Source organism: Portunus trituberculatus, chromosome 14 (assembly GCF_017591435.1).
Source record: "Portunus trituberculatus isolate SZX2019 chromosome 14, ASM1759143v1, whole genome shotgun sequence".
Classification (NCBI taxonomy): domain Eukaryota; kingdom Metazoa; phylum Arthropoda; class Malacostraca; order Decapoda; family Portunidae; genus Portunus; species Portunus trituberculatus.
In genome coordinates, this window is record NC_059268.1 from 20,507,114 (window position 1) to 20,523,625 (window position 16,512).

Sequence of the window (16,512 nt, forward strand, 5' to 3'; positions counted from 1 at the left end):
AGTCATCACTAACACCTTGGACATGTTCATTTCAAACAGGTACATTTTCTTTTCTTTTTTTTTTTCTTTTTTTATTCTTATGATTAATAAAATTTCAGTTGTGTTTGCCTTGTTTCCTGGAAATAAAGAAATGACTATTGTTGGTAGCACTTTACCTGAGCTGTTCAGCAATGACCTCCTGCCGCATGTCCTCAGGTAAGGCTGCCAGGAAGCTTGGGTCAACTCCCTCAGGTATCTCTATGTCGCCCAAAATGGCCGAGTAGTCTGGACGGGTGTTGGAGGAACTCGAAGGCCCAGCCTCATTGTTTTCTCTCCCACTCCTTGAAGGAAATAGAATTCATAAAGTATAGCACAACACTTTAGATAGTAATGTTTAGTTATCTTGAGTATCTGACACACTGCATAATGGGCAGAGCCTCAATACTTACTCCGGAGCAGCATCCTGTCCTTCCCTGAGGCGTGCCGGGGTGACCAGCGCAGGTAAGGATGAGCCACCCTGAGATTCACCTGCCTGGTCCTGGGAGTCTTGCTGCATGGGCATGGTAGGGTCCTCCCAGGCCTCTCTGGGAGGAATGCCTGGTGAGGGTGGGGTGGTGAGATTGTCCTCTGGAAGAGTGAAGAGCTGGGGAGAATAGCATGGGTATTCCGGAGGGCTGACTGACATGGGGGTTTCTTCCTGAGTGGCTAGACTCTCTACATTATCACTGGGAAGAATCTGCGGTCCAGTTGATGGCAGGGGGGAGGCAGTGACCATCTCAGTGTCTGTGACAGGCAGTGAGGAGGCTGTGGAGGCCAGGCTGGCCACTGGGGTGGAGGAGGTGGTGGCTGGGATGGTGGTGGTGGTGGTTGGTGAGGGAAATGGTGGCAAACTTGTAACTGTGGTAGTCTGAGGAGTGGTGGGCGCAGAGGATGCCCCAGACAGTGCTCCCCCAATGGCTGGAACGGACGACACCGGCGGCTCTTGTAAGGGCAGCGTGGGATTGCTGGATGACACGGGGGACAGCAGGGTGAGGAGGCCAGAGAAGCTGGGAGTGGTGGTTGACTGTGGCCGAGAGGAGGAAGCCAACACAGACTCCACAATGGACTCAGCAATGGAGGCAGTACTCAGAATGGCAGCATCTTGGCTGGGTGCCTCGGAGGTGGCCACGTCGGGCCGCCCACCAGACCTGCTACTCTCACTGGCCTCTCCCATTTCTGCATCATCTGAAATTTAAAATGGTTACATCAAATTTGAGTAAAATTATTTGATGTTCAGGTCTGTAGGAAGCCACATTACTCACAGAATGTTCCAAAGACACTTGAGACTCATAGAACTGCCAATATACAAGGCACTCTCAACTTACTGCTATGAAGGAGGAGAGGACCCTGAGATATTTCAGCTGAGGCTGGTGGTGTTTTGCTGGTCTCCTGTTCCTTCTTTTTCTTGTCTCTTTCCAGCTGCTCCTCATCTCTATATTTCTCCAGAACTGCCATCAGGGCTGGCTTCACAACTGTTAAGGAGGAAACATACCTTGGCTTTGATGCATTTCTTGAAACACAACCCTTGGAAATAGTTACTTATTGAAAGGATGGTATATAGTTCAGTGACTAATGCCTTCAAACCAAGAACCCTGTACACTTCAGCCTTCGAGCACTAATGGCGTTAATTTAGAGCTGTGGCACTTGTCATAGTAGCAACTGGGTGAACTGCAAGAACCAACAGACTGTTTACTGCCACTGTTTTTTAGTGTAGTACAAGACATTGCCCTATACCACTCAACACCATTACCAGCCACAGTTGAGCCCACTCACCAGTGACAGCATCGTGCATGGAGTCTGCCTCCAGGACCCGGGTCTCCTCGGTCCAGCGGGAGAGAGCATTGGGCACGCTGGAGAGTGAGGCTGTCTGACCTCCGTTGTTCATCACATTCCCGCCGTGATCCTGGAAGAAGAAACACCGATCAGCCAGATACTCTTCCCATCCACCACTTACTCTGCTCCTGACCTACAGTGGCTATTTACTTGCATCTAGTTTGACAGAGCTACTGAATGGCATCACCTGACACAAGGCACTTAACAGCAGCCTCTACTCTTGGCAAGTTTTCTTTAATAAAGACTGATGTTAAGGTCTTTGCTCTTCTTTAATAAGGACACATCAGTCCCAAATGGAAGTGGTCCTTAGTTTACTTTAGGTCTGTGATATTTTTCTTGTAAATAGATCAATTGTTTTTTTTTTTTTTTTCCGAGGCTCATGCTGTGGGGACATTCAAGAGGCACAGAGTGTTTTGCCACAGCTGCTTAGCTATCTTGCCTTCTTGCCACTCTCATTTCCCACTTTAAAGAAAGCAACTGGAGTTGTATCTTGAAAACCACCCCATCAATGGCCCATCTAGCAGGCCTTCTTGATACTGATCTGTAAATCTAGTGAAAATATGCCTACCTGCAATTCAATAAACTCATCTGGTTCAGGAGGCATTAACCGGACATCAGGATTAGTGAAGAGCACCTGAGAGGCATCTCGTAGGTTGGACGTTAGTTGCATAACTTCACGGTGACCGGGTCCCAGTAACCTGTTTGAAGAGGCAATATTAGAGTTAAGTACAGCACATAACACATTCACATCATCTTACAAATTCATCTTGTTAGCAGTACAAACTCTCAACACCAACAACCTTAAGCACAGATAACCAAGCAACAATCATACCAGTGTCCTTCAGCCCCTGTCCTCTGGGTGACTGTGAGCACCTTTGGTCCATCAAGATATACAATGTTTCAATATTTTCCATAATGTACTTAAATACAAAGACTATCTCATGAGATTTGGTGCCAAACTGAAATATATTTGCTTACTAATCCTTGTCCAAATATAAATGATTGCAAATAATACCAGATCACCCCTGCTGCTGCTTCAACACTTGAGCCTCTCTATCCTCTACTTCCACATGGCATAGGTAAACTCTAGTCTATTTTTGGTAGCCCTTGCTAAAAACTTGAATCAAATTGACTTGTCACAATATTTTTACACGGTGCACTTGTGGCAGATCGCAGCACCCAGAGGCCCAGGGCAAGATATCACTACTTGAGCATGTCATGACTGTCCCAAGTTCTTGGCATTGGTCAGGAAACATACCAGAGCCAAGAACAGCAAGGGATGTGTGTTGTACCACATGAAAATGTGCATCCAAACATGCATACAAGCATGCACACACACATATACACATATACCTAAAACCTTACAGGTATTCTAAGGAAATGTGTGCTTTCTTTATCATTCACATCAAAAGAATTTCTTGTCAAGATCACGTGTTTTTCCATTGTCTTTTCCTAACATTAGTTACAAACACTGTTTCACGTTCTCTGTGTAACTCTACAACTCCCAGACGTGAAGGTCTACTAATAAACAACTATTGGTACTTTTCAGTTGAGCTTACAAAACATCTACATGTTCATAAACATGCCTACTTTCTCAGTGTAGCCAACTTCCAGAATGTTTACATAACATGCACAGTATACACTCACTAGCTCTATTTTGTCTTAAGAGTTGTTAACAGAATAACCCAGCAAACACACTTACCAATGAACCGGCCGCACACACTACCCTTACTTACATGAAAATGGGACTGTACCAAAAATCAATAGGGTACAAACTTGTCACGTACAGGAGAGTAAGGATGAGTTGCATAATGGGAAGGGATTAGATAAATGTAAAAAGGTGCAAGCATTCTTATAGAATTGCTTCACTGAGATTCCAAATGGAATAAGTATGGAGGATTTCAATTCATGCTACATTCCCATTAGGGAAATGTGGTTTACCTTCACCGTCACACAGCCTACATGAACCTTTAATACAAGAGTACATACTCAGGAAAAGTATATGTCATGCATGCTTCAGGAGTAATAAAGACCTGATACCATGTCAAGCCAAGTATCTCTAACACTTATGAGTATTCCAGTGTAGTAATGCACACCTACACCACAACACCACCAGGAAATACAACCACAGCACTGGACCACACAAAAGGAAGGTGCACTGGCTTGTACACCAACAAATGAAAGCAACAACACCCTCACTGAGCCAACAAGACACACATTCCACTGGCACCTTCAGCACAATATTAACTCACACTTGTACTCCTGCCACACAGTCAAGTAAAAGTAAATTTGAAGGTATGTGGTATTACTTTAAAACTGTACTGCCAAAAAGAAAATTGATGTTAAACAGGGTATCAACAAACCCTTCAATTTCCTATACCAATCAATCATAGCTTCTCAATCAAATATTTAAGTACAGTAACTGCAATGTAATTTTCCATAAGTTAGAAGTATTAGTCCACTATATCTATAAAAAATTCTTAACTAGAAAAATTATTTCCAATTAAAAGAAAACAGATAGAAAAAATGAGTAATACTAGCAGAAATTAAAGTCAAGAGAGAGAGAGAGAGAGAGAGAGAGAGAGAGAGAGAGAGAGAGAGAGAGAGAGAGAGAGAGAGAGAGAGAGAGAGAGAGAGAGAGAGAGAGAGAGAGAGAGAGAGAGATACAAGTCACAAATAGCAAATTAACTCTATCTAAGAACCAGGAAGAACAAATAAGAAAGATACAATTGGGAAACACAAGATTGAATAACAACAATACTGACAAAGAAGAGAGCAACATTAGTGGGAAGTACAGGTTAGAGAAACAAAGCAGCACTACTGAAGGGCAGAGGGGAAGAGAAGTGAGTGAAGGAGGGACAAAGCTGTTATGAGGAGTGCAGGTCACCTCTGGAGCATGGTGTCAGTGGTGAGGGTGCGTGGGGCGACAGAGTGGTACCTGAGCACCCCGCGCTGGCGACTTGGCCTACTGTTAAGGCGGGCACTGGCTGTGGTAGGAACCTCACGTGGGTTCTGGAATAGTGGGTGGGTCGGGATAGCATTGCTCCCACCTGGAAATGAAAAGCAGTGGTAAGTTTTACAGTAATCATCAAGAAATAGCGAGCTGCAATGGTATTACTTCCTGAAAAGAGTTGATCAGTTGCAGCTTTATAATATTCAATACTCTTTCCTAATTATAAGATGTCGAGATGTGCAAACCTGACTAATGGTAATAGTTAGCATGTAAAAGTGATGTGGACAGACAAGGCAATTCCATTTACTTTTAATTTTACATTTCCTACTTTCTAACATCCATACTTCTCATTTACTCATATACTTTCCTTACTGTGTTCTATCCTCTCTCTCTTCCTTACTTCTTTCCTTTCTCTCTCTCTTCCTTCCTCCCAGTTATGAAATTACAAGATGTGCAAATGACTAATGGTAAAACTCAGCAATTAGTGACATGCACAGACAAGACAGCAGCACACAGGTTGACACTCACTAGGGTTGGCATTGGGAGTTGAGGCCATAAAGGAAGGATCTTCATGGGAGTTACTATGGTGGTGAAGGGAGACTCTATCCACCCGATCCACACGCTCCCCAAAGATGATGGTGTCGATGGTGTCAATGTACTGCTGGTAGGACGGCAGCATTATGATGTCGTCGGAGTCTCGGTCGCCTGGCAGCTGAATCAAGGCCTCCTCCTCCAGGTCCTCGTACCCCTCATCAAACACTGACCCTTCCTCGTCCTCATCCACATCCTCGTCATCGTCATCAGCTGTGGCCAAGATTCACGTCTTTTATCTAACTGGTCCGAACGGTTCATCAATCTTTCTTCTCAATCAGGACATATACTCATTTCATTCTCTACTTTCACTCAACTTACGTCCATCTTCCTCCTCCTCCTCTTCCTCTTCCTCCACTTCGTCATTGTCGTCTTCATCTGCATCATCGTCCTCTCTCTCCTCTGATGACTCTGATGATGAATCTTCTTGCTCCTCGTTGGCTTCATCTTCAGCCTCATCCAGGAACTGAGGGTCAAGAATATTTGGTCAAGTTACTATTATGAAATCAAATACATGTATATACATTCCAAGGCTGTCTTCCCTCAAAAAATGCAGAGCTAAGACAAGGCACACAACTTGAAATTCACCCTCATTCACACCACAGTCATACACTCGTACAACCTTCAAATTCACCCTCATTCACCCCACTCTCATACACATTCTGAGGCTGTCTTCTCTGAGAAAAATGTAGAGCTAAAGACAAGGCACACAACTTGTACATTTAGCCTCACTCACATTAACATCTTAGTCTCTTGACCCTGACAGAAGAGAAAATCCTCCTGTCCTCACTTTACTATAGGAATCAGCTTTATACAGAAAATAAAATAAATACAACAGGTCTAGAAAGAGAGTGAGTGTGCCAACCTTTGTCTACCTTGAAGATATAGAACAGAAAGCAAACGTACCTGGCTGTCAGAGTGGGACACCATACGAGAGTCATGTAGCGTCTCATCAGTGTCCATTGGGGCATCACGGTCAATGACATAGGTGACGGTGGTGGTGACTGTGTCTCGAACGGGCTGAACACGGCCACCTCCACCCGAGCTTTCCTCCAGCAGGTGCTCCAGAATCCCCTCCGCCAGCGTGACATCCTGGAGTGTAACACGAGGGGTCACAATGTGTTATATGTACACCACAATACTAGAGATGTACCGATACCAAAATTTTGGCCGATTCCGATACCGATACCACCTAATTGGGCCGATACCGATACTACTACCGATACCGATACTACTACTTATAGTGATTACTGCAGTGGACACCAGGATGAGTTGGTGGATGGCCGTTATCAGATGGGAGGCTTTGTTTTGGGGGATGCTGTAAGTTCTTCTGAGAACGTTTGTGAAATAGGAGCAATTCTAGAAGCTTTTGAAGCCATTTGCAAAGGTAAATTACTCAGTAATTGGAATGAATATCTTCTCAGTCTTCTGATTCTTGTCAGTTATTTCAAATTCTTACTCCTTTAGCGACCACTTGGTCTTGTGCATTTTCATTATTAATTTTATTGATGATATTTTGGCGATCAAAAATATTTTTAAAATTATTAAAATTGTAAAACAGACACAAAATATTAGCAAAAGAAACTCATTTTGTTGTGTATGTTTCTCTTTAATTAAATCTGACATCCTTTGATATCAATTCATTAGACATTAGTAGACCAATTCAGAAAAATGAGCTTTCACCTAATCTTTTCAATTAAATAGGAAAAAGTTTAGTTTATTCTAAATTTCTAGTGTATTGCTATGATCTTAAATAATTAATATGCAACAAATTATACACAATGCACATGATTACAAAACAGAATCGTTACTTTCTTAGTTATGGAATTTTTACATCCTTAGGTTAACACAAGTAACTCAAAAATTAAACTTGCATTAAAATTAATATACATATATAATTCGAGCTTCCACCTATTCCAGTATGATATCTTGGAAAAGGCTAGCACTAGCACTGTTAATTATAAATCAAATAAGAATATGCTGTTATTTACAATAATGCAAAATGCCTAATATATATATATATATATATATATATATATATATATATATATATATATATATATATATATATATATATATATACCAAATAATTTTGTTGGATTCTCAATATCTGAAGTTTGACATTCTTAGATTATAGTTCAAAAACATAAGCTTTTCACCTGTGTGAACTTTGTGTGGGTGGAGGAGCAGCGTCTGACTGAGAGACAGTGAGAATGCGTGGTGACTCATGACCGACCGTGTGACAGGATGCCGGAGTTCAGCCTATACGCAATTCATACACGTCCAATTTAGATGTTGTGGCTTATTACCACAGAAAACAGTATTTTATGACATACGGTAATCACCACGGAAACTTAATACGCCGTATTATATTAATTTGGTATCATCAATATCTTATATCGAATATATCACTAAGTAGTAAATTCCTTTTAGGTATCGGAAGTATTGATACCGATACCCAAAAAATGGCCAATATCGCCGATTCCGATGCATCGGTACATCTCTACACAATACCCAAATGCCAAAACCACTAATAAACTGATAGAGAAAGAAAATGTGGTTAAAATTCACACACCCAGAAGTCCGACATCAATATTTCTTCCCAGTTACCTCATTAAGATGTGCCTCAGAGGTGGGCTCCAGGCTCTCTCCTGCTCCTGAGATGTCATGTTCAGTGTTCTCCGTGTCCTCTATGTTGTCGTCGCCCTGTGCTCGTGTTGCCTCACTGTTTGTCGTCTCTGTACCTGCAGGAAGACAAGTATTTCAACCTACTAACATTTTTGCTCTTTTGAGATGCTCTGGTCCATTTCACCAGTAAGTTCCTGCAGAAGAGAGCAACACGTACCAATGGGCTGCTGGGCATCATCACTCTGAGTGTTCTTCTTCTTGGATGACGAGGTGGGCATGAACGAGGGCAGGTTGACAATGCGAGACACCAGCTCCAGGGGTTTGAGGGCTGCATTAACAGTAGGTGACATATTGGGGGAGGAGAGGTCCAGACTGTGGGGAATGCGGGCCAGGTCTGTCACCAGTCCCTTGCGCACCATCACGCGAATCATGTTGTTCATTCTGTCGAGGCAATGGAAGTGGCCACTGAAGGGTACACATGCACGAGGCAATATAAGCTTGCACACAAACATCAGTATAACCAGTTGTCATTACCTCCTTCTGTGTGAGTGAGGAGTCAGACTTACCCATGTTGCTGCTGCTTGAAGCACACATTGTGGGGCTGGTTCAGCTGTGCAGGACAGGCCTCCATCATGATGCAGATCAGCCCCACCAGCGCCTGAATGCGACTGTGCTTCTCCACACTCTCTACAAGGACTGTGGCTCGTCCCAGAGCAGCCTTCACCTGTGGGGAAATAAACAGGATGAGTGGAGCGCTTCCTGATGAACAACTGGCTTTAAGTGAAGCAGCATAAAAATGGTTTATCTATCTATTATTACTACAGTCCTACATGAAGTCATATACAAGAATTTATGGATCTGTTACATATTAAGATAGATTTCTTTCTCAGCCACTAATAATTTCTGTACAATGGAACTGATCATTTCCTGTAGGAAGAGTCACTGCCACATACAAATCTGCTGTCTATGACACAGGTGAAGTGAAAGCACCTACCTCTGTCACCAAGATGGTCTGGGCGTCGGGCGCATGATTGCAGGAGGCAAGAGCAGCGATAAGGACCCGCACATGACCAGCCGTGTCTTTGTCAGAGGCCGAGCTGTTGCACACCAAGTGGTCCAGCATATATGCCAGTGCAGAGCACTCCTGGACACACACAGAATAGTAACAAGATTATCACAATTCATCATGTACCTCATTTGTGATCACTCTAAAAACAAAACAGTAACCTGAGGAAGCCAGCAATCAATCATAAGAAATACTGTTTGTGAATGCATTAGGATTTATCTTAATAATAAGTAAAGTACAAAGAATGAATGAAATATACAAGAATACAAGTCAAAATACAAATGCAAGCTTATCCAAGGAACAGAACACTCGAGACAGCCATTGCCAGTGATGACAGATGCACCACTCTAAGTACAGCCCTGCGAGCTACACACCTCTGTGATCTTCTCATTTGCTCCGGCCGAGTAGTGGTGTTCAGTGACTAGTTTGGCACATCCGGCATAGGAACGTACAAACTCAGCCAAGAATTTGCAAATAAGTGACTTTGAAAGAAGAGGCTTTTTCTTCTTGGCTGCTTCATCCACCTTATCACTAGTAGCACCCTTCCCATCAGAGCCAGGAACCTTGCTTGAGTCACTCTCCATTGGACTCTGATGGAAGCAAACACAAAAGGGCTCAATAAAAGCATAAAATCTTTTCCCTATTAAAATAAAACTTATACATCCCTTTTTAATACATAAAAAGTAAGTACAATATAGAAATGGGAAATGAAAAGAATTAGAGTCAGAAATCAAAGTTCAAGACTCAATGTTCAGAATTTCCAGTGATAATCTAGTAACAAAGACGAATGGATGTAAAGGAATTGTCTCTATTCTATGCCTAAAATAATGTAACCCTTGAAATACAAAATTCTGAAAAAAAAAAAAAAAAAAAAAAAATTGTTCTAAAAAAAATTTCACGTCAGAAAAAAAAAATAATGACACGCTGTAAATTTTCATGTCTCAAAAATGTACAATCTTACATTAAAAAAAACAAAATAATTGGCATTTACATTTCTAACCTGCTCATCAGTCTCCTGCACCACCATGTCATTGGCTGAGGAGGAGCGGGAGAGGTACACCTGCCGACGCGTGTTGAAGGCAGACGAGTTCCTCTCCTCGGTGGGTGTGGTGCTAGCCAGCGTGGCACCTGCTCCACCACCTGAGGCTGGTTCGGCGTCGTCCTTCAGTGTGGTGAGGGCTTCTAAGAGGTCATGGATGAGGTTCTGTGGCTCTGAGCTCAGCGTCATGCCGGAAGGAGGACCAGAGCTGCCTGAGGTACTGCTGCCGCTAACACAGCCGACACTCTTGCCCCCAACGCTCTTCATCAGGATGCTGTCTTCGCCTGCAGTACAAAACACAGCCAATGGAAATATCTATTCTACTCGCACAAAACAATGTACAAATAAATATATTCAAAACTGGTTAGTAACTGAGGGAGAAGGTGCAGTTTGAATACATACATAATTTTCAAGATATGAAAAAAACTGAAACTAGTTATTCATACATTTGATTGAAAACATTTCTTTTTAATATATGATTCTCTGACATACACTGAACAAGTCTGTGGTCAGACATTTTTCCTTCAGGCATTATAAAATTTTTGCCAAATTTTTCAAAACACGTTAGAATTTTTTTTATTTCGTTTCAGTTAAATAGTAAATATGGATTATGATGAACACGAACAAAATTTCAGCTTCCACTCACTGTTGGTTGACATGAGATTCCTCTTGAGCGTCATGTTGAGGTCAATACGAAGACACTGCTGCGTGATCTCCATGAAGAGCTGAGGGTGGCGGCAGGCAGCGGGGGCAAGGATGCGCAGCAGGTAGTGCAGCTCCTTTGTGCCCGACATGGAATTGTTGCTTGCAGACGACCGCACAACCTGTAATGTCACCACCATATTGTCACTTGGGTGTAGGTGGAGTATCTTTCATACTTGTAAGTGTTTTTGTGGTCTAAATTTTATTGTCATAAGAATAGCAATATTCATCATCATTACATGTGTGTGTGTGTGTGTGTGTGTGTGTGTGTGTGTGTGTGTGTGTGTGTGTGTGTGTGTGTGTGTGTGTGTGTGTGTGTGTGTGTGTGTAATAATAATAATAATAATAATAATAATAATAATAATAATAATAATAATAATAATAATAATAATAATATACGGTTTATTAGTTTGGCAATGTAAAAAATTACACTGAAAATTTCCAGGGGGGGGCCATTAAAACAATGAACTATAAATGCTTAACCTAACTATGTGTGTGTGTGTGTGTGTGTGTGTGTGTGTGTGTGTGTGTGTGTGTGTGTGTGTGTGTGTGTGTGTGTGTGTGTGTGTGTGTGTAATGCAAATAAATACATATTCAGCAGAAAAGTACAAAAGGACACAAGCTAAGCCAGACCTTCTCCATGGTGTAGCGCAGAGTGGCGGGCTCCTCCAACACGTGCCGCATCAACAAGGCTGCCAGGTTCTGGAAACCCCAAAAGCCTGAAGCCTCGGTCAGAGACAGCAAGGTGCGCACACCACCCAGGCTTGCAAAGAGGCAGGCATTCTCCCAGACTCTGGTCATGCGCAAGCACAATCGCATCAGAGCGTGGAGGGTGTCTGGGTCCACTCCAAGCTTCATGAATCCAACACATGCCCTGTGGGAGGAAAACAGTTACACCATGCAACCTGACACTACTGTCTCATTTACCTTCATGGATCTGAAACGAGACTTTTTGTGTAGTCTGAGTCACCATGGAGCCTTCACTCTGTCAAAATCATTCTATGAACACCAAGCCATCAATCAGTCCAAGGCTGAACTACCATCTCTCTCTCTTTCTCTCTTCCTGTCTTACCTGATCATGAACTCCTGGTGCACATCAGTCAATCCTTCAACCAACACCACCTCAGGACCGGCTGTCTCGGCAGCTGCTGGTCCACTCGTTTCCTCGCCATCTTCACACTCCATCTTCTCCTCTCCACCGGCCATCGTCACTGCCTTGGCCGCATCATCTGACGCCGGAGCCACTCCACCTCCAGAGGCTTCTGCAGCGGTCTGCCCATCTGTTCCAGCCTTCTTGTCTTCATCAGTTGCGGCAGCTGCTGCGCTGTCCTCCTCTGGAGCCTGGCTTGGCTTGTCTTTGCTGGCTGAAGCAGTCGCCAGTTCTTTCTTTTTCTCGGCAATAACTTTGTCCTTGATGGTGATCATCACTGGACGACGATTGCCTGACTCCTCATTTACCTGAGAAACACGAATATTCATTATAACTTTAAACATCACTAAAACTCTTATTTGTATTATGTAATTTGATAGCTGGCAAGAATCACAACAACAATATAAAATTTGTTTGTTCATGTGTCCCTGGGTTACAAATTTAGTGGGCACAGTTAATGAGTTGGTGATGCTGAGTTAAGTTTTAAGTTGTACCTTCTATGTACTTCTATTCTATTTCATTGTAAGTCACAATTGTTGATCTGTTTCCCTGACAACAGTCTTACCTGAACCATGGAGTGGAACTGAATGGTGTACTTCCTCCGTCCATTGATGATGCGTATGCTTGCCTCACCTGACCAGTAGGCATCATTGATAGTCTTGTTGTTGCTCGCTGAATAAGCACACCACTTCTGAGTGCTCATGTCAAACCACTTCCACACATGGTTGCATATCTAAAGATGTAAAGGCAGGTTAGTGTTACAAAGGCTTCTTGTATACCTAAGAGGGAACTGTAGGTCACTCCCTTCTCTATCATATTTTAAGTTTCACTGGGTTGAGTCTTACATCAGTGTTAAGACCCAGTTTGGTAACAATACTTACCTTATTCACAGCTGCTCTCCTTTTAGTTGCAATTGCTAACTTTTCATAAAGATCTAGCAAGAGAAGACCCGGAGAGAGCCACTTAGGAGTCCCTGAGCTTTCTGTGGACTCCTTGTCTTTGTCCTTCTCCTTGTCCTTGGCATGGAGTGGTGTTGTCTGTGGGGAGGCATGCACTGCCTGGGCTGCCTGGGCTGCTGGAGCTGCTGGGGTAGGGGTGAGGGTGGAAGCAGATGCCAGTACACCTTGTGTCAAGATGAACAGGTCAGTGAGCGTGTGCACCAGACCAGCCTGCTCCATGGCTCTTGCACACCCTGTCTTCATCTCCTGGCACAGAAAACAATGAGTAATGATACAGATGCAACTATACATTGTGTACAGCATACACAAGACATTTAATGGTTGAATCATTCCTTACCAAGTTTGGTGCTAATAAAAGGACTGTTCTTTTACCTCAAACAGCAGAGTCACGAGGTGGAGTCGCACAGCAAATTTTGAGGCCAGTACTGAGGTGCACAGCAGGTCCACTCTCTCCTGCGTGGACAGGCTGCTGATGGTGAATAGCTGCTCGGCTTGGCTGCTAATCTGTAAATGCCGCCCCAAGATGACAATAAAGAAACATTCTTCAGATAATCTACTTATGTATATTGTAATCTACTCAGAACTGGTTTTACCCCTTTCCTTAATACTCATCTTACTTAATCTGTTCCTCCTCCAATAGCCTCATGCTCAATCATCCTCAATAAAGTAACACAATCACAACTCAACACACACACAACAGTCTTACCTCATTGATGAGTGTTGTGAGCATGTTGTCCCTCCACTGCACACCATTGCGGGTGGCACAGGTTGTCAGCAGCTCACACACTTTGTACACCATCTGGGGCTGCACATCCAGCTGACTCAAACAACCCTCCAACACATGTTCACTGAATTTATCTGTTAAAAGATTCCACAATAAGTCAAGTTATTTGCCGGGGAAACTTTGTACATCTACATTCTTTGGACTTTTGTTAAAACACCTGATATCTCTTCATCCCAAGACTACTCTATAGGTCTTAAATCACTGAGTCTGGAGGAATCTTCTTAAAATTTAAAGAAATCATAATCAAGTATTGCGAATGCCAGTTATATTAAAGAAAAACTTCCTTCAGTAACACATTCTAATTATAATTTTCCAGACAATACATAATCTTGCATATCAGTTAGTGAGGGAAGTGTTTCCGACTGACCCAGTGTGTCCTTGCCCAGAGGGTCGTCATCCATCTCCTTGGTGGCAACAGTGGCAGCCTTTGGAGTGCTGCACTGAAGACTGAGGTTGGTGGAGCTGGTGCTGCCAGTACCTGATACTTGTACATTTTCTCCTAAAGACATGGCAATGGCCTGAAGCATCTGGTCCTCCTCGATGAGCTCCATGTCTCCCCCGCCTCCAACCTGATAACACCATTTTGGATGTCATGAGAAACAAAACACAATTTTTTATTTAAGCCATGTTACTGCTAATATTACCAGCCAACCTCCTGGCCACACAGGGGCCTGTTACTCACCCCAGTGGACGGGTCCAGGTGCGGGTTCATAAGCAGGTACTCAGTGGCCTGCTGGAGGGTGTGGGTCTGGGAAATGGCCTCCAGGCACCTCTCACGGGCAAAGCCCATGTCCATTAGAGCCTGCAGGTGCTGCTGGTTGACATCAGGTTCTGCAGGAGCAGCCTGACCAGTGGTGTCTCTAGGTGGAACTGTGACCCACTCAGAAGGAGGGGCACTAGTGGTGGCAGGCACTGCAGCTCCCGCAGTGTTGGTTGTGGTAGTAGCAGGTGTGGCTGCACCTGCTGTGCCACTACTACTGGTGCTAGAAGTGGCTGTGGCTGTAGTGGCAATGGTAGCTGCTGCTGCTGCTGCTGCTGCTGCTACTGCTGCCGCTGCTGCTGCAGTGGTGGTGGTGGTGGTGGAAATTGTGGTAGTGGTAGTGGTGGTGATGGTTGTGGAGGTGCTCTCTTTTTCCTTGGCAAGACGCTCGTTGATGATTGCTTCCCCCTTGATGATGGAGCACAGGATCACCAATACAGACTCCGATATCCTCACGCCATACGACTTCAGTGGCTTCTTGTTCCACAGCTTCATCACAGCTCCAAATGCAGCCTGTGAATGACAAAAGGCTTCATGTGCACACTGATATAGATATGTTTAGCAAAATAAAACACCTCATTTATATTAACGACATGCCAGAAGGAGTGAACAGCTACATAATTCTGTTTGCAGATGATACGAAATTGTGCAGAGTTATAAAGCAAAAGGAGGATTGTGAAATACTGCAAGAAGACCTAAATAAGATCTGGGAATGGAGTAAGAAGTGGGAAATGGAATTCAATGTGAACAAAAGCCATGTCATGGAAATGGGAAAAAGTGAAAGACGACCTGTGGGAATCTATAAATGGAAGATGGAGTAGAACTGGAGAAAGTTAAAAAGGAAAAGGACTTAGGAGTGACGATGGAAGAAAACAATCAACCAGTAAGCCATATTGATAGAATTTTTAGAGAAACATATAATTTGCTAAGGAATATTGGAGTAGCATTTCACTACATGGACAAAGAAATGATGAAGAAATTGATAAGTACTATAATAAGACCCAGATTGGAATATGCAGGAGTAGTGTGGACCCCTCATAAAAGAAACACATAAGGAAATTGGAGAGGCTACAAAAATGGCTACAAGAATGGTTCCAGAATTTGAAGGGATGACATATGAGGAGAGACTAAAGGCTATGGATCTACCAACCCCGGAACAGAGAAGGGAGAGAGGAGACCTGATACAAGTTTATAAATTGATCAACGGAATGGACCAAGTGGATAATGAGAAACTGATCCTGAGAGAAGAATATGACATCCGAAGCACAAGATCGCATAGTAAAAAGCTGAGAAAAGGAAGATGTCTGAGAGATATTAAAAAATATAGTTTCCCGCAGAGATGTATTGAGGCGTGGAACAGTTTAAATGAAGTAGTGTCTGCAACGAGTGTGCATACTTTTAAAGTAAGATTGGATAAGTGTAGATATGGAGACGGGGCCACACGAGCATAAAGCCCAGACCCTGTAAAACTACAACTAGGTAAATACACACACACACACACACACACACACACACACACACACACACACACACACACACACACTGATGACATTAATAAAACTAACTGAAAGACTGTGACCTCACCTTCTGAATGTGAATGAGGAACTTGAGAGGGCTGAATGGTTGGTAGCCTGGCTGAGAGGACTTGGCTGGCAGGGAGTTAGGGGAGTCTAGCATTGTGCGGGGATTGACCAGCCTCTCCAGCAGGAACAGCCAGGTGTCCAGAAACTCTCCGGTTCCCTCAGGCAGTTCACCAGAGTCAAGGCCATCCTGCCCCCCTGCACTGATGGCCCACTCAAAGGTGTCAAAGAAGGCTGGAATAAATGGTGCAAATGAACCCCTTCAGTACTGGGACACATTTTTACCTTGAGATTTGTGTATGATTAGACCATTTTATTGACATTAGAAAGGGTCTATGGAGGTGAGAAGATTAATGGCCCAGAATCTTCATTATTTTAACCCTGGCATAAGTTTCTGAAGCTGTATCAAATCACGGAATAGTAACCAGAATAAACATGAAAACGCATCA

The 16,512-nt window shown here is 43.3% G+C and overlaps 1 protein-coding gene across 1 annotated transcript in view; it reads right to left on the minus strand.

Moving 5' to 3' along the window:
• The window catches only part of LOC123503813 (E3 ubiquitin-protein ligase HUWE1-like), a 41,538-nt gene that overhangs the window by 13,184 nt on the left and 11,842 nt on the right, over window positions 1-16,512 (minus strand). The window contains 25 exon segments of the mRNA XM_045253851.1: window positions 156-320; window positions 429-1,203; window positions 1,344-1,490; window positions 1,792-1,921; window positions 2,420-2,549; window positions 4,739-4,901; window positions 5,333-5,608; window positions 5,717-5,861; window positions 6,302-6,487; window positions 8,006-8,139; window positions 8,241-8,464; window positions 8,590-8,747; window positions 9,018-9,167; window positions 9,464-9,679; window positions 10,090-10,412; window positions 10,775-10,952; window positions 11,464-11,704; window positions 11,903-12,288; window positions 12,546-12,713; window positions 12,862-13,185; window positions 13,312-13,443; window positions 13,646-13,797; window positions 14,091-14,292; window positions 14,406-14,996; window positions 16,068-16,297. Coding sequence (XP_045109786.1) covers window positions 156-320; window positions 429-1,203; window positions 1,344-1,490; window positions 1,792-1,921; window positions 2,420-2,549; window positions 4,739-4,901; window positions 5,333-5,608; window positions 5,717-5,861; window positions 6,302-6,487; window positions 8,006-8,139; window positions 8,241-8,464; window positions 8,590-8,747; window positions 9,018-9,167; window positions 9,464-9,679; window positions 10,090-10,412; window positions 10,775-10,952; window positions 11,464-11,704; window positions 11,903-12,288; window positions 12,546-12,713; window positions 12,862-13,185; window positions 13,312-13,443; window positions 13,646-13,797; window positions 14,091-14,292; window positions 14,406-14,996; window positions 16,068-16,297 — 5,926 coding nt within the window.